We start from the raw sequence: 23,655 nt of genomic DNA, 5'->3' as shown, positions 1-23,655 counted from the left end.
GGTCTGTGGTTGAGCAACTTTATGGTTTAACCGGGTGGACTGGAGGAGTAGCAACAGCATGTGAACCACTTTAGAAATGACTTGTAAAGGTTGCAGTCGGTCAGATCAAAGAAGAGAAAATGTGAACGTGGGTCTTGAGAATATACCACCATCCTAATACTTTACTTTGTGCAAGAATCAATCACGCGTACAGCATTACAGATGTCCAGCTGTAGTCTACATTGTACTGTAAACTTCACAGCGGCCTTATCGGCTTCCTCGAGTGACGTCACTGCCAGGCTAACGCTGCGGCGTCTTTCTTGTGCTGACAGAGTTGTCGGTCGCGGATTTTGAGTCGTTTCGGCCTGCCAACTGCTTCGTTTTTTTGCGGATTGTGAGAACTAGCAGAAAGTTTCACGCATTTTAATGGTTTCAAACTAATGATGAAAGTGTCTTCTTCTGGACCAAATCAACAGTCTTTAGTTGAATCAACTCGGAAAACTCTTAAACGCGTTTTTGCACGCGACTCCGCGCATTTTTGAGACCAGGCAACCCGACAGCTGCCCTTTAAGTGTTTCTTGTATAGAATATAGTCAATTTTTGTAAAGATTTTAGTCAAGCAGTATGTAAGAAATGTTAAGTCCTTTGTACTGGAAACTTGCATTCTCCCAGTAAGGTAATATATTGTACTACGTTGCAAGCCCCTGGAGCAAATTTTTGATTAGTGCTTTTGTGAACAAGAAACAATTGACAAGTGGCTCTATCCCATCTCCCCCCTTTCCCTGTCGCGATATAACCTTCGTGGTTGAAAACGACGTTAAACACCAAATAAAGAAAGAAAGATTGCTGTGCTGAAACCACAATAGCGTTTATATATAGCTATTCTGACATTATATTCTGTGTTAAAATCATGTTTTTGTTGGCAACAACTACCAAAATGGTTCATTTCACGCATGTATCCACGGAAATCACCGAACATTGAAAAACCCATGGACATGTATTACGGAGAAGACTCAAGATAACCGGATGTTTAGCATTACGTCAATATGCTAGGAATCATATGACGTATCATGCTTGCTTGCGTATATATATATATTCTATGTTCGAAAGTCTGACTTCTGTTGGGGATTCACGTGATGAAGACTGCGATAAATCTGTAGATGATAAGAGAACAAGGATAGTCTCAGAAGAAACGACTAAATGTTTCAGACCGGTAACTTCATTTCAACATTGCACTATACAATGGACGTTCTATGTGACAGGAGAGTTTGCTGATTTTGTGTTAAACATTGTAAAGATCGTCTGCTAGAATCAGAGATAGGTCGCTTCAGATTGCAGCTTCTTGAACTTTGCAAGGTTTGTTGCCTGTTAAAGAACTGGATTTTACACGTAATGTATGTCATGTACAGTAAGCAACAAAAAACACACACAGCAAATGGCATCGTCTGTCGACTAGTCACAGAAACAAACCTGGCGAGGTATGCGTGTACTTTATACACGTGGAAGAAACCGGAACCATGCGTCTTTGTTATTGCCGATATCGTTTGGTTATCATAAAAAAATGACCAACTTCTGTAGCGTTATCCTTTGATGATCGCAATAGGGATGTGTGAGACCATCCAATCACAGCCCCCGAATTCTCCCACGTGTCGTATCAGAATAGCTATTAGCCGCATGTTTCACCCAGTGTGATCGAACTTGAGACTAGGCACAGTTGGGACATTGCCGCACTTGAACTGTAGTTACAACTAACACGTATTTTGTTTTTGCTGTTTTTCTTTACAGAGGTGTGTGACGAAGAGAAGCTGTTGTGAAGAGTTAAAGATGGCGTCCCGACAGACCAAGCAGCGGCGCATGCAACAGCTGAAAGAAAACCTGGCCATCCGCGTCTCTCTCATGGACCGCCAAGTCCACGAGTTGCTAGGCAACATCAACAACTATTACACCACGGTAGGTGGACATCAACAATTTAACACCACCATAGACATCAGCAGGTATGTAGACATCAAGAACTATTACACCACAGTATGTAGACATCAACAACTATTACACCACAGTATGTAGACATCAACAACTATTACGCCACAGTATGTAGACATCAAGAACTATTACACCACAGTATGTAGACATCAACAACTATTCCACCACAGTACATATAGACATCAACAACTTAAACACCACAGTTTGTAGACATCAACAACTATTCCACCACGGTACGTAGACATCAACAACTATTACACCACAGTATGTAGACATCAACAACTATTACACAACAGTACGTAGACAACAACTTAAACACCACAGTATGTAGACATCAACAACTATTCCACCACAGTATGTAGACATCAACAACTATTCCACCACAGTATGTAGACATTGTAGTGTCTGTGGTTTTTCCTTACGGAGTAAGGGGAGTAAGGGAAACAACTCCCTTTTCCCCTCCCGTGACCGGAACCAATAAGCCACGCTTCGGCGGGCTTATTGGGGAGTGTTGACTGAGAAACTGAACCGAGCAGACGTATTGCACCGAGCGCGCCGTAACCGAAGACAGTAACAGAGAACTAAGGTAAGTCTACCTGCAGGAACTCGCAAACCCTTTATGTGACTCAATGATGTAGTCGTGGCGTTATGCTGTCCGGGCTTACGATAAGGCTGGGCCTTACAAGCCTCGGGCGGCGTTTACGTCTTTTAATTAGCAGCACTTTCCGAGCTGGGCTTGGGTGCTGCCTTTTACCACGTGTGTTTACATGTACGTCAGAGCGATAGAGTGCATGCGTGAAATGTCTCGTCTTGTTATATGTTTACAGCTCGGCCGTTACTACAATGGTGTCAGAAGTTCGTTTTACGAACCTGCGCCGGCGTATAGCTGTGGCTAATATATTTTTTTTTCCATTTATTTTTTGTAGTTGAGTTACAGAGGGTGGGCCTGCTCTTACAGGTGGGCTGATATCGGGCAGGGGTTAGCCTGGGACCGTGGCAGTGTCCTCGGTTTGACTTCCGTGCCTTTTCTGTTTTTGGTGACGTGTTGGTCGCTGCATGTCGGGGTGTTCTGTCCACGGCTTTATATTTCCCGTGAGTGCATTGATAATGTTGCTATGGGCACGTGGGGGAAGGGTCACTTTACAATATGGCGACAGGCCAGTGACCATCTTCCTGACATCACATGACCTCATGAATATTGAGTGGTGTTATGTGGACCAGGCTCCAGTGCATTTTTTGGGAGATACTCTGTTTTGTTATGTTTTTTTTTCCTCCTATAGGGGGACAAGGAACATTGCTAATTTGCTGTTTAATGTGACATGTTGCAACCGTCATGTCAAACTGTTTGGTACAAAGTTTTGTATTTCCCATGAGTGCAATATTATTGTGTTTAGGGCACGTGGGAAGGGGCATTTTATATATGGCGGCCGAACGGCTGGCCAGTGCCTATCTTCCTGACGTCACATGACCTCATGAATATTAAGTGAGGTTGTGTTGCCCTTTCACTAGTGCATTCTTGGGAGATTCTCAGTGTTTGTTATAGTTGTTGTTGTTTGTTTGTCGCTGTTCCTTTCGTCTGGTTCATGTTTTCTAACATGAATTTTGCTTGTTAGGGCAGTTGTTATTGTTGTTTGTTTGTCGCTGTTCCTTTCGTCTGGTTCATGTTTTCTAACATGAATTTTGCTTGTTAGGGCAGTTGTTATTGTTGTTTGTTTGTCGCTGTTCCTTTCGTCTGGTTCATGTTTTCTAACATGAATTTTGCTTGTTAGGGCAGTTGTTATTGTTTGTTGTCGCTGTTCCTTTCGTCTAATCCATGCTTCTAGTGTGGATTTTGCTTGTTAGGGCAGTTATTTGTTTGTTTGTTGTGATATTTATTTTGAATAGCCGTAACATCTGCTATGGGATGTTTTTTATTTATTTCTTTTCCTGATTTATTACACTACAATAGTTTGCTGACCGTGTCCGGGCGTGCGCCAGAGATGCATACCCGGATCTCCCTGCGGAATACGTAGGGAAAGAGGTGATTAGGCGTTACCAACAGGGTCTCCCGCATTACGTCGCTTGATCAGGCTGTGGAGCATACACTATTGTATTCAGAGAGCCGTAAATCCCTCTACGGGACAAGCAGAGTGTCCCGGGTCTCGGAGGAGGAAGGGGAGAGCAATATTAATCGGGTCAAGTCCCCGGAGGGAGAGGAGGCTCGGCGGTCTGAGGGTGACAACCTCCGCGCTCTACGGGAAAGGTTCGAGTCATGTTGCGAACGCCAGAGTGGCGCCTCTGCGAGGGAAAGGACGCTGGAACAAAAGGTGGAGTACCTCTCCGCGCAACTGGCTCGAGCAGGCGAGGACAGAGCGCGAAGCCCACCACCAGGGTTGAGAGAGCCTCGGTTCCCGGATAAGAAGCAAGCGCCGGGAGATCAGGAGAAACAGACAAATCTGGCAGAGGGGGTCAAGGAATGGGAGCGACTCTTTAGCAGTAGAGCGGCGGTGGACCAATTCTTTATCCGTTTCGGCTGCCCCTTGGAGATTTGCACGGATCAGGGTTCTATTTTCATGAGCAGTCTATTTTCATGACTCGAGTTGTTACACTTACCCAAATTGATACTGTTTTCATTTATTTTGTCTACTGTCGTACTGAATCCTTTGTAGATTCATACCTTCTTTCGTTTATTGGGTATGGACTCTGTTTTCCCTGGGACGTCCTTTTCATCTTATTTGTGGGTTCTGTCCCAAGGAGATGGGGGGATGGTAGATTTACTTGGCTATTTATTTCTGTTCTTTCCAAAATAATGCGGGCTATATTTTCAACTAGGTTATACTGATCTGTGTTCTCCTCACCGTCTGTCGTGTCAGGGGTTTAACTGCTGACCGTGCATGATATTAGTCCCATGTCAGCGGTATGGGAGGACAGGGTAATATTTTTCTGAAGGTTGTCTAAACAAAGGTTGTCATTTTCAAGTGGGCTTAAAAATATTACTAGATTACCAGTACTGTATTTTTCGTTCCGGTGACGCGTCATCAGCTTAGCTGTTGACCGTGCATGTACTGAGCCCCATGACATCCGGTTGTCGAATACAGCTCAATTGGTGTTGTATGTCTTTTCCTGAGTGTGAAATTTGTATTTATTTCCAGATGTATTTTCGTTGTGGTTCTCGGTTTTGTATTTAATATGAAGGGGGAAAGAAAGGACGGGGTCTCATCATCCTCCCGCTCCTCTCATACAGTCTTCCGGAAATAAGAGGGAGAGGGGGTCTGAGAAGCAGCCTGGATTCAACCAACCCCCCGCCCCCACACACAGTCATGCAGAATAGAGAGGGGAGGAGGTCTAAGAAGAGGGCAGGGTCTCATCAGCGTTAACCCCCCCTCCCCCGAATTAGAGATGAAGGGGTCTGAGAAGCAGACTGGGTTCAACCAACCCCCCGCCCCCACACACAGTCATGCAGAATAGAGAGAGGAGGAGGTCTAAGAAGAGGGCAGGGTCTCACCAGCTTTAGCCCCCCCCCCCTTCTGCCCTGAATTGGAGGCGAAGGGGTCTAAGAAGCAGACTGGATTCAACCAACCCCCTCCGCCACACTCAGTCATCCAGAATAGAGAGAGGAGGTCTAAGAAGAGGGCAGGGTCTCATCAGCGTTAACACCCCCCCCCCCCCCCCCCCCGGTTTAGAGGCGAAGGGGTCTAAGAAGCAGACGGGTTCCACCAACCTCTTGATCAAGTTATCCCTAACTAGATGGGGGGGAAAAAGCTGAGAGTAAGAGGTATTGGAGAAGGTGGGGAGGGTCATTGATTATTCTCAGTTGGGCTGGACACATGGATCACCGAAGCAATTGTCCCCCAGCTATCAGATGTCCCGCCAGGGATCGCCAAGGGGAGAGAGGGGCGATCGTGACCCAGCCATCATCGGGCGGGACTCAGATGACCCGCCGTAGATTACCGAGAAGAAAAAGGGCGATCGTGACGCAGCCATCTTCGGACGGGACTTGGATGTCCCGCCATAGATCACCGAGGTGGAAAGGGCAATCGTGACCCAGTTATCATCGGACGGGACTTAGATGTCTCGCCAAGGGGAGAGAGCGATCTATCCCCCATATCGTCTGGCAGGACTCGGAAGTTGCGCCATGACGCTGAAGTCTCGCCATGAATCACCGAGGGGAGAGAGCGATCTATCCCCCACCTAACGTCTGGCAGGACTCTGCAGTCTTGCCATAGATCACTGAGAGAGATCGTGACCCAGTTATCTTCGGACGGGACTTGGATGTCCCGCCATTGATCACCAAGGTGGAAAGGGCAATCGTGACCCAGTTTTCGTCGGACGGGACTTGGATGTCCCGCCATAGATCACTGAGGAAGAGAGGGCAATCATGACCGAGTTATCATCGGACGGGACTTAAATGTCTCGCCGAGGGGAGAGAGCGATCTATCCCCCACCTATCGTCGGGCAGGACTCTGAAGTCTTGCCATGGATCACTGAGGGGAGAGAGCGATTTATTTCCCCACTTGTCGTCTGGCAGGACTCGGAAGTCTCGCCACTAAACACTCAGAGGAGGTACACGTGGACAAGGCCCTCAACCCCCTCTCCCCGACGGGTACAAGAGTACAAACCAGGGCAGGATAGGGGGTGACCACTACCAGTCTGCTGGATGATGATTCTCGCTATGTGTCCCCCCTTCACTACGTGCTATACGGGGACCCCCAAGAAGAGGACGTTTTTCCCCATGGTCACCCCCATGTTGACAAACAAGGGGCTGGGCGAATCAAGCCGCTGCCACCTGGACCTCCTAGGAGACATTCCTCAACACCCGAGGGACGAGTCATGGAACCGACGCTGTTCAACACCCGTGGGACGGGTTGAGGAACCGACACCTCACCACGAGTGATGGAACCGACGCCTGCCCAGAAGACAAGGAGAGTGGGGCGGAGCATTCCCGTAAACCATGGAGATTACACTCATGTGGGAAGCCTGCCTCTCTCCAGTGCTAGAGGAGGAACAAGAACTGCTCCAGGATGGACCTCCACCCCAACCATGGAGGATCAGTCCCAGGGGATAAAGGCCAGGCGTTCTGTATCAGCGGATGCAGTAGCCGCACATTCTCATAGGGACTGTCTGACTCGACACACACCAACCGCCTCATGTAAGGCAAAAGTTAAGGTTGGGAAGGTTTTAAATCTTACGGAGGGAGACCCCCTTAATAAGAGGGGGGAAGTGATGTCTCTAGCCAGAGAACAGTGAAACAAGAAGCCGGTCAGGCCCCCTTAGGAGACCTGTATCGGAGGATTCTCGGGCGTTAGCTCGTTTTAAGCAAATTGGAGAGGAAAGGGATCACACAGGTGCCTGCCAGACAGGGGTATGTACCTTAACCTTTATTTTGGGGCTAAGGAATGTGCCACAAAATGACAACTCCCAGGGAATGATAAGAGGGGTCCACAAGAGAAATCATAAGGGCAACCGTTGGAAGGTGCGGACTAGCATCCCTGGCTGGGTTCCTCTCGTCTAGAGGGATAGCCAGTGGAGTGGGGGCTCATAGCCACCGAAGTAGTAGTTGCTGAGGGGAACAGGGTGGGCATGCAAAAATTCTGTACTTTACAGTTGTGGACATGCCCTGGCACTAAGCTCAGCAGCCAAAGGGAAGTGTCCCCAACCTCACCTCGACCTGGGTCATAAAGTTGGTACTCGACTCCCCTCATGCAGAGCAGACCCGCGGAATAAGATGTAGTCGTCTCTGGATGCGTGGCCAGCCCCTAGGCTCTACTCTGTCAAATGGGATCGCAAACCAAACTGCCCTGTTTAGTTCTGCCTTGGGACGAGCCCCCCCCCCCCCCCCCCCTGTTATTTAGGATCAATAGTCCACAGGACAGAGGATCTGCAGCACAGCCCTAGAACTGGAGTGGAGGAGAATATGGGCTCATCGGGCATAACCTGAAGACCTCCGCTCTCTCACATTCTCGGGTCCCATCGCCACATGTTCTCCCTTGTAGCTAGCCGACCCTGGGATGTCAGAAGGTGCCCCAGGGAAACATACGATGTCCTTGAAAGAGGATGGGCCACAACGGCTAGTTTTGTAGCAGCCCCCCCCTCGAGGCAATAGTCAAAGACAATTCGACAGTCGTAGAGATGTTAGGCAGGCCCACCGCAGACCCCGGGAAGGTTGTTCCACGGAGGCGCAAGGCTAAGCACATCGAGAATAGTAGTCGGGCAGGCCCATTGCAAACCGGGGAAAGATGTTCCACCGAGGTGCAAGGCTATGCCCAGCTACGAGTACGAGTCAGTTAGGATAAGCAGGCCCAAGTACACCCGCTTCGCCAAGGCGGGAGGCTAGCCTCTACTAGGGAATAGGCATACAGGGGGTAGGGGCGCTATTTTCAAAACAGGAAGGAATGGTGTGCAATGAGTGGTTTCATGGGGAGTGCGTACAAGTTACGGCTGAAGAGGCGGAGACTATTGAATCTTACACCTGCCCTAGCTGTGCCTAGAAGGGGAGAACAGGAGTTTTCCCCTTGCCCTCATTGGAATGGAAGAAGGGGAGAACAGGAGTTTTCCCCTTGCCCTCATCGGGATGGAAGAAGGGGAGAACAGGAGCTTTCCCCTTGCCCTCATCGGAATGGAAGAAGGGGAGAACAGGAGTTTTCCCCTTGCCCTCATGGGAATGGAAGAAGGGGAGAACGGGAGTTTTCCCCTTGCCCTCATCGGAATGGAAGAAGGGGAGAACAGGAGTTTTCCCTTTGCCCTCATGGGAATGGAAGAAGGGGAGAACGGGAGTTTTCCCCTGGCCTTCGTCGACTGGAACAAGGGAGGAAACCGGAATTGTCCCCAAGCCTCCGCTCGACGGGGCACGGACGTCCTTTCTGGGATCATCAAAGGGGAGATCAAAATATTTCCCTTGACGTGGCTCGGAGAGAAGGGTGGAGCAGCGCGAGCTCCTGCAGCTGACGGTGAACAACTCAAGACGGTTTTTGCGTATCACCTCATGAGGGCGGCCGCCCGAACACCGTCCCTGGGTCTCAACCAGCGAATAGACATAGGGACGACGGCCAGGGCCCAGGGAACCTCCGGGGACCCCTGGGAGAAAGTGTGCCCGGCTCTTACCAGCAACCCCCGGGGACAAGACAAGGAATGCCCCCCTGGTAGCAGTCCCTTCCCGGGTAGGCCGGTTTCTGGAAGCCTTTCTACCCAGAAGGGGGCTTCCGGAGTGTAGGGACGCTAATTTCAAAACGGGGGGGAATGTAGTGTCTGTGGTTTTTCCTTACGGAGTAAGGGGAGTAAGGGAAACAACTCCCTTTTCCCCTCCCGTGACCGGAACCAATAAGCCACGCTTCGGCGGGCTTATTGGGGAGTGTTGACTGAGAAACTGAACCGAGCAGACGTATTGCACCGAGCGCGCCGTAACCGAAGACAGTAACAGAGAACTAAGGTAAGTCTACCTGCAGGAACTCGCAAACCCTTTATGTGACTCAATGATGTAGTCGTGGCGTTATGCTGTCCGGGCTTACGATAAGGCTGGGCCTTACAAGCCTCGGGCGGCGTTTACGTCTTTTAATTAGCAGCACTTTCCGAGCTGGGCTTGGGTGCTGCCTTTTACCACGTGTGTTTACATGTACGTCAGAGCGATAGAGTGCATGCGTGAAATGTCTCGTCTTGTTATATGTTTACAGCTCGGCCGTTACTACAACATCAACAACTATTCCACCACAGTATGTAGACATCGACAATTATTCCACCACAGTATGTAGACATCAACAACTATTCCACCACAGTATGTAGACATCGACAATTATTCCACCACAGTATGTAGACATCAACAACTATTCCACCACAGTATGTAGACATCAACAACTATTCCACCACAGTATGTAGACATCAACAACTATTCCACCACAGTACATAGACATTAACAACTATTCCACCACAGTACATAGACATCAACAACTATTCCACCACAGTATGTAGACATCAACAACTATTCCACCACAGTATGTTGACATCAACAACTATTCCACCACGGTATGTAGACATAAACAACTATTCCACCACGGTATGTAGACATAAACAACTATTACACCACGGTATGTAGACATCAACAATTATTCCAGCACAGTATGTAGACATCAACAACTATTCCACCACAGTATGTAGACATCAACAACTATTCCACCACGGTATGTAGACATCAACAACTATTCCACCACAGTATGTAGACAACAACTATTCCACCACGGTATGTAGACATCAACAACTATTCCACCACGGTACGTAGACATTACCCAATATTGACGGACTGTGTGATGATATCTTCTGCTATGGTCTGTTGAGACAGTGATATCAAAATCGAGACAGGAGGTCGAGATTTTGATATCACTGTCAAAACAGACCAATAGCAGAAGATATCATCACACAGTCAGTCAATGTTAGATATATTGCTAATTCTCTGGACATTTTGTATTTACTGTAAAGAAATTACAAAAGTATTTGTCTCAGTTTTGGCTGTTCCATATCCCTCCCTCTGATTATTATTTCTTTTTGTTCACTCTTTTCTTGTACTTTTCAGTATTTAAAAATGTCTTTTCTTTCAAAAAGTCTTTAGTCACTTGCTCAACTAAATTCTGGGATCATTACATTTTCATATATATTTGTTTGTTTTTAAATTTAGGTGTTTTTGTTTTTGAAGTGGGGAAGCAATAAAGAAATGTCGTCGATATCACTTTTACAATGAGCTCAGTTTTGCCCAATTGACCAATGGAAATCCACGTAACATATGAAATAGCAATATAAACAACTATTCCACCACGGTATGTAGACATCAACAACTATTCCACCACAGTACAGTCGAGACCGGATGTAAGAAAGTCGTCGGGACCCACTTTTTGTCTTTCATACATCCGGTCTTTACTAAATCCGGTTAACCGGATGTATGAAAATATTGTGGATTGACTTTCATACATCCGGCCACGCGTCTGTTACTTGATAAAAGTAGGGTTTTTGGCTCACGAAGTGTAGCCTATGCGATCGTAACTTTGTCTGTCTGTGCGGGTGTGCGTGCGTGTGTGCGTGCGTGTGTATGTCTGTGGTAGAAACTTCGTCATTTGAAGACGTCACATTATGGCGTAAGAGGGTTAGACGTCACGCGTCTCGGTCATTGTTATTTTGAGCGGGCCGAGACTAGTTGGCAGTCGTGTCCCTGTAAGTAGGCTACATGCAGACAGACAGATCTAGATCTAGTGTCTCGCTTTCTTGCACAGTTTCACCTATGCTTACTGTGTGTGTGTGTGTGTGTGTGTGTGTGTGTGTGTGTGTGTGTGTATGTGTGACGGAGTGATTGAGTTTGTGTTACTGTTTGTCGATTTCTTACGTGAGCCTTGAAGGCTTCGCCTCTTGTTTTCATATCATTTTTGTATTTATTTGTTTTTTTATGTTTAAATGTTTTGATACATATCCTTGTTAGAAGAAAAGGGTTGTGAATAACAAGTGGAAAAGTACATGTACTTACATACACTGACTGACACAGTTAGGACAACCGATAGAAAGAGCAACACTGTTTGTGTAAGGAACTGTTCTGCTTTGCATAAGGCCGTGCACTCTCCCCCCCCCCCCCCCCCCCCCCCCCCCCCCCCCCCCCCCCGTCCCTCTGTGTGTGTGTGTGCGCGTACGTGCGTGCGCTTGCGCGTACGTGCGTGCGCTTGCGCGCACGTGTGTGTTTGTGTGTGGCTCAACTGTATTGTGTGTGTTCCCTCCACAACCCTTTCGCGCTTTTGACAATGTTTTTGGTCGTGGAAGCTTTGTAATGACCGTTGGCGTAGCAAATAACATGTTCTGAGTTCTCTCTCTCTCTCTCTCTCTCTCTCTCTCTCTCTCTCTCTCTCTCTCTCTCTCTCTCTCTCTCTCTCTCTCTCCAAAACGCACACATTTATAACACACACACACATGCGCGCGCACTGAATACAAAAAAGTGAGTTAAACTTAAAACCAGTTTAATGGATTAAAACAACAACAACATAACAAAAAACTGAGTCACACCCACGACCAATGCCTCGGGTTCTTATTGTAAAAAAAAAATGCCTTCCTGGGCTATTATGGCTCTTCAGTCAATAAAAATTTATAACAGGCTAAAATGACTGAATAGACAAACAAAACAGATTATTATTGGAGTTAAACATAAAATCAGTTTAATGGATAAAATCAACAACAACAACAAGAACATAAAAACAACAACAAGAACATAAAAACAACAACATAAAATACAACAAAATAAAATACAACAACATAAAATACAACAACATAAAAAAACAACATAAAAAGATAACAACTGATTCACATCCATGACCAATGTCTCTGGTTATAAATGTAACAAAAATGCCTTCTGGGCTTTTATGGGTCTTCGTGACGAATTTGACGAACTTTGGTGACTTGGGTCTAGTTTCGTTTTCTTACAACCGGTCTTGCAACAACGCATTTGTGCTGCTCGGCACCAGAGATTTGCTTTCATACAACCGGACTTTTATACATCCGATTTTCATACAACCGGAAAATTCTAAGTAATAACAAAGAGTAGCTTCTGCCGGGACCCTGCCTACCCCTTTCATACATCCAGACTTTCATACATCCGGTGTTTTATACATCCGGTCTATACTGTATGTAGACATCAACAACTATTCCAACACAGTATGTAGACATTATAAGATGTTTGATGGGTTGTTGACAGACCAACATTTTTGTCGGTCCGAGGGGGGGGGGGGATATCGTCTTTTATTGACCAAGGCAAGCCCGAAGGCCGCGCCGCTGTCAATAAATATGAAACAAAAGTTGATATGCCCCCCGAGGACCGAAAAAAAAGCTGGTCTGACAACAAACCACCAAACATCGTTTTTGTCATCATTTTGCCCCCCTCCCCCCCCCCCTTCCCCCCCCCCCCCCCCCTCCCCCCCCCTCTTTTTTTTTTTTTTTTTTTTTTTTTTTTTTTTCCTCCCCCCCTCTTTCCCCCCCCCCCCCCCCTTTTATGAATGTGTATCACTTTTAGTCTAGTATGCCTGTGCCCATGACATCATCCAACCACTTCTCTCCCCTTTCATACATTTCCGTTCCTAGAGTTCCTTCCCTTTTTTTGCGTGTTTCCCCTCCATTTTCTTTCAAACCTTGTTCGTTCCGTGTTGCGTCTGCTTTTTGTTGTCTTTTGTGTTCTTGTTTTTCCTGATGAAGCTTCCATAAGCGAAAATTCGTACCGTCTTGTCCCGTTCTTGTATTGGTGAGTACAGTATTCCTTTGTTTTTTAACATCATTTTGGTAGTGAGAAAATAAGTTCACAATCAACACAGGTAGCCATGCTTTGAAACACGAGTTCCGTTTTGATAACCACACGAGTTCCGTTTTGATAACCACTGGCAATCAAAGCTGGCGTGTGAAAGCAACTTTCTGTGTTTTTGAGTTCATTAAATGTTGGGATGAATATGTCAGGTTTGAGGATGCACAGTCAGGGTTCGTACAGAGTCCTTGAACCCTGGAAAACTCCTTGAAAATTGGAAAACCTTTTCCAGGCCTTGAAAAGTGCTTGAAAATAGAGTTTTGTTAAATAGTCATTGAAAAGTACTTGATTTTTCCAAATTGTTGCCTATACATTTCGTCAGCAGCTTGTCTTATTTAAAAAAAAATGCAACCCCCTTTTTTTTCGTCAAATACAGTACACACATTTTGGGAAAATAAAAGATCGAGTGAAAACGAAAGCAGACGAACTAACTATTACTAGTCACCCGTAGTTGCTTCCCTTCCCGGAAGTTGGCAAGGGAAACAACTACGGAATGACTAATAGTTTGCAGACTTGAAAAACTGAAGGTAAGCTTGGTGCTTTGCATTTATTTGGGGAAAATCATGTCCTTGAAAAGCATTTGGTCCTGGAAATGTCCTTGAAAACTCATTGAATTGTATCAGCTCTGCCCTGCAGGAACCCTGCACAGTTCTGTAGGTTCATCTCGGTATTCCACCCCCTCGGCTTTCAGTTGTAAATATTAAGCTTAGTGCAGGCATGGGAATTGTCCGCCGAACGGCGGATTTCCGCCGAATTTTTGTTTTGTTCCGCCGAAAATGCAAAAGTGTCCGCCGAAAAAATAAAGGAGGGAGGCACACAAAAAAAGCACCGGTTACTTTGGCCTTTGCGGAAAAGCCCGCGAAAACTTTCCGTACTTTGTTCACGCACTGCTACCGCCCGCCTCAGTTATTGAACTTTTATGTTTGAAAGTAAACCAGATTGCACAGATTGTGTTACAAGCTACATTTTCCTGTTTGTCTCAACAGATCAATTTTTTTTACAAATTTAAACCATATAATACATGTATATATTTTTTTCTTCAAAAAGCAAAAATTGGTACATTTTTTGTACTAAAAACTCTGATTCTAAAAACAGAATTTAATGGCAAACTTGGAGCTCAGATGACACCAGATTGCACCATCTTGGTTCTTTGGAGAAATTTTTTTTCCGGGGGAGCATGCCCCCGGACCCCCCTTGTAAGGCTAAGCGCTTCGCGCCGTTGACTTGACGCTTCGCGTCTTCAGTTATAAATTTTCCGCCTTTTTTACAATTTTCAATTCCCATGCCTGTTAGTGATCGAATGTGGAAGCTACGTTGGGTCAAAGGTCACAGAAGATTTGCGTCGTGCAGCGAAGGAAAAAATCGCGATCTTGTTTCCGACTCAGTGCCTCTTTGTTTTTCATTAGACCTGTCATTCTGCTTGCTTGGCTTTGTTAGATGTTTGCATATCTTGTTGCTATTTTCTTTGCTTTTATTATTATTTCTTATTTGCGCTTCGTTTATCGATACAACGTCTTGTGCACGGGTCAAATTTTGTGTGTCGGGTTTGACTTGAACTTGACGTTCGTGTTTCTCCGAACGTCTTTGTATCAAAACACAGATACACGCACTCCATGACTTTGTAAGAAGACAAAACATATCGGTAGGTTTCATTTGTTTGTGATGAATTTATGACCTTTCATGATAAGTAGTTGTGTTTTTTGTTTTTCTCAAAACAGCAAAAATTGAGATACGAGGTTTGTGAACTACAGCGACGATGTACAGATTAAAACAGATACGGCAGAGGTGTTATTTTTGATAGTCAGCTTATTTTTGATAGTCAACTTATTGTTGATAGTCAACTTATTTTTGATAGTCAACTTATTGTTGATAGTCAACTTATTTTTGATAGTCAACTTATTGTTGATAGTCAACTTATTGTTGATAGTCAACTTATTTTTGGTAGTCAACTTATTTTTGTGACACTATGCAGATTAAGATCGACGCAGCACAGGTGATGACAACCGATTACTGTGACGCTATGCAGATTAAGACTGACCAGTATTGGCGTTAACCTGTAATTACCGGTATTTTACCGGTTGAATCGAGAAAATACCGGAACAAAAATGGCTGCCGGTATGACCTACCGGTTGATTTTTAGAAATACTTGTTTTTTTCGCTGGTAGAACAATAAAACCAGTACTCTGAGTTGAATTCTAACTGGTTCCAATGACCAGCCTACCGGGGTTTTTCCGGACTGTTTGCATCATAAAAGTTTGCGTACCGGTTTGAAAAAATACTAGCGCCATCACTGACTGACGCAGCACAGGTAATGACAACTGATTATTGTGACGCTATGCAGATTAAGACTGACGCAGCACAGGTGATGACAACTGATTATTGTGACGCTATGCAGATTAGACTGACGCAGCACAGGTAATGACAACTGATTATTGTGACACTATGCAGATTAAGACTGACTCCGCACAGGTAATGACAACTGATTATTGTGACACTATGCAGATTAAGACCGAGGCAGCACAGGTGATGACAACTGATTATTGTGACGCTATGCAGATTAAGACTGACGCAGCACAGGTAATGACAACTGATTATTGTGACGCTATGCAGATTAAGACTGACGCAGCACAGGTGATGACAAGTGATTATTGTGACGCTATGCAGATTAAAACCGAGGCAGCACAGGTAATGACAACTGATTATTGTGACTGTGCAGATTAGACTGACGCAGCACAGGTAATAACAAGTGATTATTGTGACGCTATGCAGATTAAGACCGAGGCAGCACAGGTAATGACAACTGATTATTGTGACGCTATGCAGATTGGACTGACGCAGCACAGGTAATGACAAGTGATTATTGTGACGCTATGCAGATTAAGACCGACGCAGCACAGGTGATGACAAGTGATTATTGTGACGCTATGCAGATTAGACTGACGCAGCACCGGTAATGACAAGTGATTATTGTGACGCTATGCAGATTAAGACCGAGGCAGCACAGGTAATGACAACTGATTATTGTGACGCTATGCAGATTAAGACCGACGCAGCACAGGTGATGACAAGTGATTATTGTGACGCTATGCAGATTAAGACCGAGGCAGCACAGGTAATGACAACTGATTATTGTGACACTATGCAGATTAAGACTGACGCAGCACAGGTAATGACAACTGATTATTGTGACGCTATGCAGATTAAGACTGACGCAGCACAGGTGATGACAACTGATTATTGTGATGCTATGCAGATTAAAACCGAGGCAGCACAGGTAATGACAACTGATTATTGTGACTGTGCAGATTAGACTGACGCAGCACAGGTAATGACAAGTGATTATTGTGACGCTATGCAGATTAAGACCGACGCAGCACAGGTGATGACAACTGATTATTGTGACGCTATGCAGATTAAGACCGAGGCAGCACAGGTAATGACAAGTGATTATTGTGACACTATGCAGATTAAGACCGACGCAGCACAGGTGATGACAAGTGATTATTGTGACGCTATGCAGATTAAGACCGAGGCAGCACAGGTAATGACAAGTGATTATTGTGACGCTATGCAGATTAAGACTGAGGCAGCACAGGTAATGACAACTGATTATTGTGACGCTATGCAGATTAAGACCGACGCAGCACAGGTAATGACAACTGATTATTGTGACGCTATGCAGATTAAGACCGAGGCAGCACAGGTAATGACAACTGATTATTGTGATGCTATGCAGATTAAGACCGACGCAGCACAGGTAATGACAACTGATTATTGTGACGCTATGCAGATTAAGATCGAGGCAGCACAGGTAATGACAACTGATTATTGTGACGCTATGCAGATGAAGACTGACGCAGCACAGGTGATGACAACTGATTATTGTGACACTATGCAGATTAGACTGACGCAGCACAGGTAATGACAACTGATTATTGTGACGCTATGCAGATTAAGACCGAGGCAGCACAGGTGATGACAACTGATTATTGTGACTGTGCAGATTAGACTGACGCAGCACAGGTTATGACAACTGATTATTGTGACGCTATGCAGATTAAGACTGACGCAGCACAGTTGATGACAACTGATTATTGTGACTGTGCAGATTAGACTGACACAGCACAGGTAATGACAACTGATTATTGTGACGCTATGCAGATTAAGACTGACGCAGCACAGGTGATGACAACTGATTATTGTGAGGCTAGGTGATGACAACTGATTATTGTGACACTATGCAGATTAAGACCGACGCAGCACAGGTGATGACAACTGATTATTGTGACGCTATGCAGATTAAGACCGAGGCAGCACAGGTGATGACAACTGATTTTTGTGACACTATGCAGATTAAGACCGACGCAGCACAGGTGATGACAACTGATTTGTGTGACACTATGCAGATTAAGACCGACGCAGCACAGGTGATGACAACTGATTATTGTGACACTATGCAGATTAAGACCGACGCAGCACAGGTGATGACAACTGATTTTTGTGACACTATGCAGATTAAGACCGACGCAGCACAGGTGATGACAACTGATTATTGTGACGCTATGCAGATTAAGACCGACGCAGCACAGGTGATGACAAGTGATTATTGTGACACTATGCAGATTAAGACCGACGCAGCACAGGTGATGACAACTGATTATTGTGACACTATGCAGATTAGACTGACGCAGCACAGGTAATGACAACTGATTATTGTGACGCTATGCAGATTAGACTGACGCAGCACAGGTAATGACAAGTGATTATTGTGACGCTATGCAGATTAGACTGATGCAGCACAGGTGATGACAACTGATTATTGTGACACTATGCAGATTAAGACTGACGCAGCACAGGTTAATGACAACTGATTATTGTGACGCTATGCAGATTAAGACTGACGCAGCACAGGTGATAACAACTGATTATTGTGACGCTATGCAGATTAAGACCGAGGCAGCACAGGTGATGACAACTGATTATTGTGACACTATGCAGATTAGACTGACGCAGCACAGGTAATGACAACTGATTATTGTGACGCTATGCAGATTAGACTGACGCAGCACAGGTAATGACAACTGATTATTGTGACTGTGCAGATTAAGACTGACGCAGCACAGGTGATGACAACTGATTATTGTGACGCTATGCAGATTAAGACCGAGGCAGCACAGGTAATGACAACTGATTATTGTGACTGTGCAGATTAGACTGACGCAGCACAGGTGATGACAACTGATTATTGTGACACTGTGCAGATTAGACTGACGCAGCACAGGTAATGACAACTGATTATTGTGACGCTATGCAGATTAGACTGACGCAGCACAGGTAATGACAACTGATTATTGTGACGCTATGCAGATTAAGACTGACGCAGCACAGGTGATGACAACTGATTATTGTGACGCTAGGTGATGACAACTGATTATTGTGACACTATGCAGATTAAGACTGACGCAGCACAGGTGATGACAACTGATTATTGTGACGCTAGGTGATGACAACTGATTATTGTGACTATGCAGATTAAGACTGACGCAGCACAGGTGATGACAACTGATTATTGTGAGGCTAGGTGATGACAACTGATTATTGTGACTATGCAGATTAAGACCGACGCAGCACAGGTGATGACAACTGATTATTGTGACACTATGCAGATTAAGACCGAGGCAGCACAGGTGATGACAACTGATTATTGTGACTGTGCAGATTAAGACCGAGGCAGCACAGGTGATGACAACTGATTATTGTGACACTATGCAGATTAAGACCGAGGCAGCACAGGTGATGACAACTGATTATTGTGACACTATGCAGATTAAGACCGAGGCAGCACAGGTGATGACAACTGATTATTGTGACACTGTGCAGATTAAGACCGACGCAGCACAGGTGATGACAACTGATTATTGTGACACTATGCAGATTAAGACCGAGGCAGCACAGGTGATGACAACTGATTATTGTGACTGTGCAGATTAAGACCGACGCAGCAGAGGTGATGTTTTCTACCACTCAGGAGGCGGGCGATGTTCAGAAACACATGGAAATGATGAAGAGGCTCGACCGTCGGACACAGGTCTTCATGACCTTGAACTCGTCCTTCTTTGATATGATCGGTATGTCAATTGTTTCTTCGCAGTGTTTTACCTTGGGTCTTTAATTATTATAGACGATGTTTAGAAGTAACTCTGTCAGGACTTGCAAGTATGGTGGTAGAGCAAGAAGTAACTCTGTCAGGACTTGCAAGTAGGGTGGTAGAGCAAGAAGTAACTCTGTCAGGACTTGCAAGTAGGGTGGTAGAGCAAGAAGTAACTCTGTCAGGACTTGCAAGTAGGGTGGTAGAGCAAGATGTAACTCTGTCGGGACTTGCAAGTAGGGTGGTAGAGCAAGAAGTAACTCTGTCAGGACTTGCAAGTAGGGTGGTAGAGTAAGAAGTAACTCTGTCGGGACTTGCAAGTAGGGTGGTAGAGCAAGAAGTAACTCTGTCGGGACTTGCAAGTAGGGTGGTAGAGCAAGAAGTAACTCTGTCAGGACTTGCAAGTAGGGTGGTGGAGCAAGAAGTAACTCTGTCAGGACTTGCAAGTAGGGTGGTAGAGCAAGAAGTAACTCTGTCAGGACTTGCAAGTAGGGTGGTTGAGCAAGAAGTAACTGTCAGGACTTGCAAGTAGGGTGGTAGAGCAAGAAGTAACTCTGTCGGGACTTGCAAGTAGGGTGGTAAAGCAAGTCCCCCACACATCGAGGTAAGCGCCCACACATTCTTCTTCAATTAGAGAGGAAATCCCTGTACAGGGCAACTATTCTCATTTTGTTTGTGCGCCTTATTTCCCAAGAGTGAAAGATAAAGTGGATAGTGTACCTATAAAAATGAAAACATGGTTGGATTGGTAGGCAAGTGATTGCCTTTCGCGATTCACACTGGCGCCCAATTACAGGCCCTGGGCTGAGGGGCTAGCCTACCACCCGGTGCTACCTAGCGCAGCAACTGGGCCCCGACGAAACAATACAAACAGGACGAAAGAATATGGAGCAAGAGCGATAGATATACGTATATTACTACTGATTTCTTATGGGCCGTGAGGGATAGAGAGGGGGGAATGTAGTGTGGAGGGGAGGAGACAGGATGGGTCTGGAGAGGTGGGAATCTAGTGTGGAGGGGAGGAGGCAGGATGGGTCTGAAGAGAGGGGAATCTAGTGTTGAGGGGATGAGACGGGATGGGTCTGGAGAGGGGGGAATCTAGTGTGGAGGGGAGGAGACGGGATGGGTCTGGAGAGGGGGGAATCTAGTGTGGAGGGGAGGAGACAGGATGGGTCTGGAGAGGGGGAATCTAGTGTGGAGGGGAGGAGACAGGATGGGTCTGGAGAGGGGGGAATCTAGTGTGGAGGGGAGGAGACAGGATGGGTCTGGAGAGGGGGAATTTAGTGTGGAGGGGAGGAGACAGGATGTGTCTGGAGAGGGGGGAATCTAGTGTGGAGGGGAGGAGACAGAATGGGTCTGGAGAGGGGGGAATCTAGTGTGGAGGGGAGGAGACAGGATGGGTCTGGAGAGGGGGGAATCTAGTGTGGAGGGGAGGAGACAGGATGTGTCTGGAGAGGGGGGAATCTAGTGTTGAGGGGAGGAGACAGGATGGGTCTGGAGAGGGGGGAATCTAGTGTGGAGCGGAGAAGACAGGATGGGTCTGGAGAGGGGGGAATCTAGTGTGGAGGGGAGGAGACAGGATGGGTCTGGAGAGGGGGGAATCTAGTGTTGAGGGGAGGAGACAGGATGGGTCTGGAGAGGGGGGAATCTAGTGTGGAGGGGAGGAGACAGGATGGGTCTGGAGAGGGGGGAATCTAGTGTGGAGGGGAGGAGACAGGATGGGTCTGGAGAGGGGGAATCTAGTGTGGAGGGGAGGAGACAGGATGGGTCTGGAGAGGGGGGAATCTAGTGTGGAGGGGAGGAGACAGGATGGGTCTGGAGAGGGGGAATCTAGTGTGGAGGGGAGGAGACAGGATGTGTCTGGAGAGGGGGGAATCTAGTGTTGAGGGGAGGAGACAGGATGTGTCTGGAGAGGGGGGAATCTAGTGTGGAGGGGAGGAGACAGGATGGGTCTGGAGAGAGGGGAATCTAGTGTGGAGGGGAGGAGACAGGATGGGTCTGGAGAGGGGGGAATCTAGTGTGGAGGGGAGGAGACAGGATGGGTCTGGAGAGGGGGAATCTAGTGTGGAGGGGAGGAGACAGGATGGGTCTGGAGAGGGGGGAATCTAGTGTGGAGGGGAGGAGACAGGATGGGTCTGGAGAGGGGGAATCTAGTGTGGAGGGGAGGAGACAGGATGGGTCTGGAGAGGGGGGAATCTAGTGTTGAGGGGAGGAGACAGGATGGGTCTGGAGAGGGGGGAATCTAGTGTGGAGCGGAGGAGACAGGATGTGTCTGGAGAGGGGGGAATCTAGTGTGGAGGGGAGGAGACAGGATGGGTCTGGAGAGGGGGGAATCTAGTGTGGAGGGGAGGAGACAGGATGGGTCTGGAGAGGTGGGAATCTAGTGTGGAGGGGAGGAGGCAGGATGGGTCTGAAGAGAGGGGAATCTAGTGTTGAGGGGATGAGACGGGATGGGTCTGGAGAGGGGGGAATCTAGTGTGGAGGGGAGGAGACGGGATGGGTCTGGAGAGGGGGGAATCTAGTGTGGAGGGGAGGAGACAGGATGGGTCTGGAGAGGGGGAATCTAGTGTGGAGGGGAGGAGACAGGATGGGTCTGGAGAGGGGGGAATCTAGTGTGGAGGGGAGGAGACAGGATGGGTCTGGAGAGGGGGAATTTAGTGTGGAGGGGAGGAGACAGGATGTGTCTGGAGAGGGGGGAATCTAGTGTGGAGGGGAGGAGACAGAATGGGTCTGGAGAGGGGGGAATCTAGTGTGGAGGGGAGGAGACAGGATGGGTCTGGAGAGGGGGGAATCTAGTGTGGAGGGGAGGAGACAGGATGGGTCTGGAGAGGGGGGAATCTAGTGTGGAGGGGAGGAGACAGGATGGGTCTGGAGAGGGGGGAATCTAGTGTTGAGGGGAGGAGACAGGATGGGTCTGGAGAGGGGGGAATCTAGTGTGGAGGGGAGGAGACAGGATGGGTCTGGAGAGGGGGGAATCTAGTGTGGAGGGGAGGAGACAGGATGGGTCTGGAGAGGGGGAATCTAGTGTGGAGGGGAGGAGACAGGATGGGTCTGGAGAGGGGGGAATCTAGTGTGGAGGGGAGGAGACAGGATGGGTCTGGAGAGGGGGAATCTAGTGTGGAGGGGAGGAGACAGGATGTGTCTGGAGAGGGGGGAATCTAGTGTTGAGGGGAGGAGACAGGATGTGTCTGGAGAGGGGGGAATCTAGTGTGGAGGGGAGGAGACAGGATGGGTCTGGAGAGAGGGGAATCTAGTGTGGAGGGGAGGAGACAGGATGGGTCTGGAGAGGGGGGAATCTAGTGTGGAGGGGAGGAGACAGGATGGGTCTGGAGAGGGGGAATCTAGTGTGGAGGGGAGGAGACAGGATGGGTCTGGAGAGGGGGGAATCTAGTGTGGAGGGGAGGAGACAGGATGGGTCTGGAGAGGGGGAATCTAGTGTGGAGGGGAGGAGACAGGATGGGTCTGGAGAGGGGGAATCTAGTGTGGAGGGGAGGAGACAGGATGGGTCTGGAGAGGGGGGAATCTAGTGTTGAGGGGAGGAGACAGGATGGGTCTGGAGAGGGGGGAATCTAGTGTGGAGCGGAGGAGACAGGATGTGTCTGGAGAGGGGGGAATCTAGTGTGGAGGGGAGGAGACAGGATGGGTCTGGAGAGGGGGGAATCTAGTGTGGAGCGGAGAAGACAGGATGGGTCTGGAGAGGGGGGAATCTAGTGTGGAGGGGAGGAGACAGGATGGGTCTGGAGAGGGGGAATCTAGTGTGGAGGGGAGGAGACAGGATGGGTCTGGAGAGGGGGGAATCTAGTGTGGAGGGGAGGAGACAGGATGGGTCTGGAGAGGGGGAATCTAGTGTGGAGGGGAGGAGACAGGATGGGTCTGGAGAGGGGGAATCTAGTGTGGAGGGGAGGAGACAGGATGGGTCTGGAGAGGGGGGAATCTAGTGTTGAGGGGAGGAGACAGGATGGGTCTGGAGAGGGGGGAATCTAGTGTGGAGCGGAGGAGACAGGATGGGTCTGGAGAGGGGGGAATCTAGTGTGGAGGGGAGGAGACAGGATGGGTCTGGAGAGGGGGGAATCTAGTGTGGAGCGGAGGAGACAAGATGTGTCTGGAGAGGGGGGAATCTAGTGTGGAGGGGAGGAGACAGGATGGGTCTGGAGAGGGGGGAATCTAGTGTTGAGGGGAGGAGACAGGATGGGTCTGGAGAGGGGGGAATCTAGTGTGGAGGGGAGGAGACAGAATGGGTCTGGAGAGGGGGGAATCTAGT

The 23,655-nt window shown here is 47.5% G+C and overlaps 1 protein-coding gene across 1 annotated transcript in view; it reads left to right on the top strand.

Annotated features, from left to right (window-relative positions):
* The window catches only part of LOC138963731 (uncharacterized), an 83,899-nt gene that overhangs the window by 4,555 nt on the left and 55,689 nt on the right, over window positions 1-23,655 (top strand). The window contains exons 2-3 of the mRNA XM_070335581.1: window positions 1,765-1,929; window positions 19,233-19,374. Of these exons, the coding sequence (XP_070191682.1) occupies window positions 1,804-1,929; window positions 19,233-19,374 (268 nt within the window). The 5' untranslated portion in view covers window positions 1,765-1,803. The remainder of the gene's footprint in view (window positions 1-1,764; window positions 1,930-19,232; window positions 19,375-23,655) is intronic.

Source organism: Littorina saxatilis, linkage group LG4 (genome assembly GCF_037325665.1).
Source record: "Littorina saxatilis isolate snail1 linkage group LG4, US_GU_Lsax_2.0, whole genome shotgun sequence".
Classification (NCBI taxonomy): domain Eukaryota; kingdom Metazoa; phylum Mollusca; class Gastropoda; order Littorinimorpha; family Littorinidae; genus Littorina; species Littorina saxatilis.
Note: the sequence above shows the minus strand (reverse complement) of the source record. Positions and strands in the feature narration are given on the sequence as shown.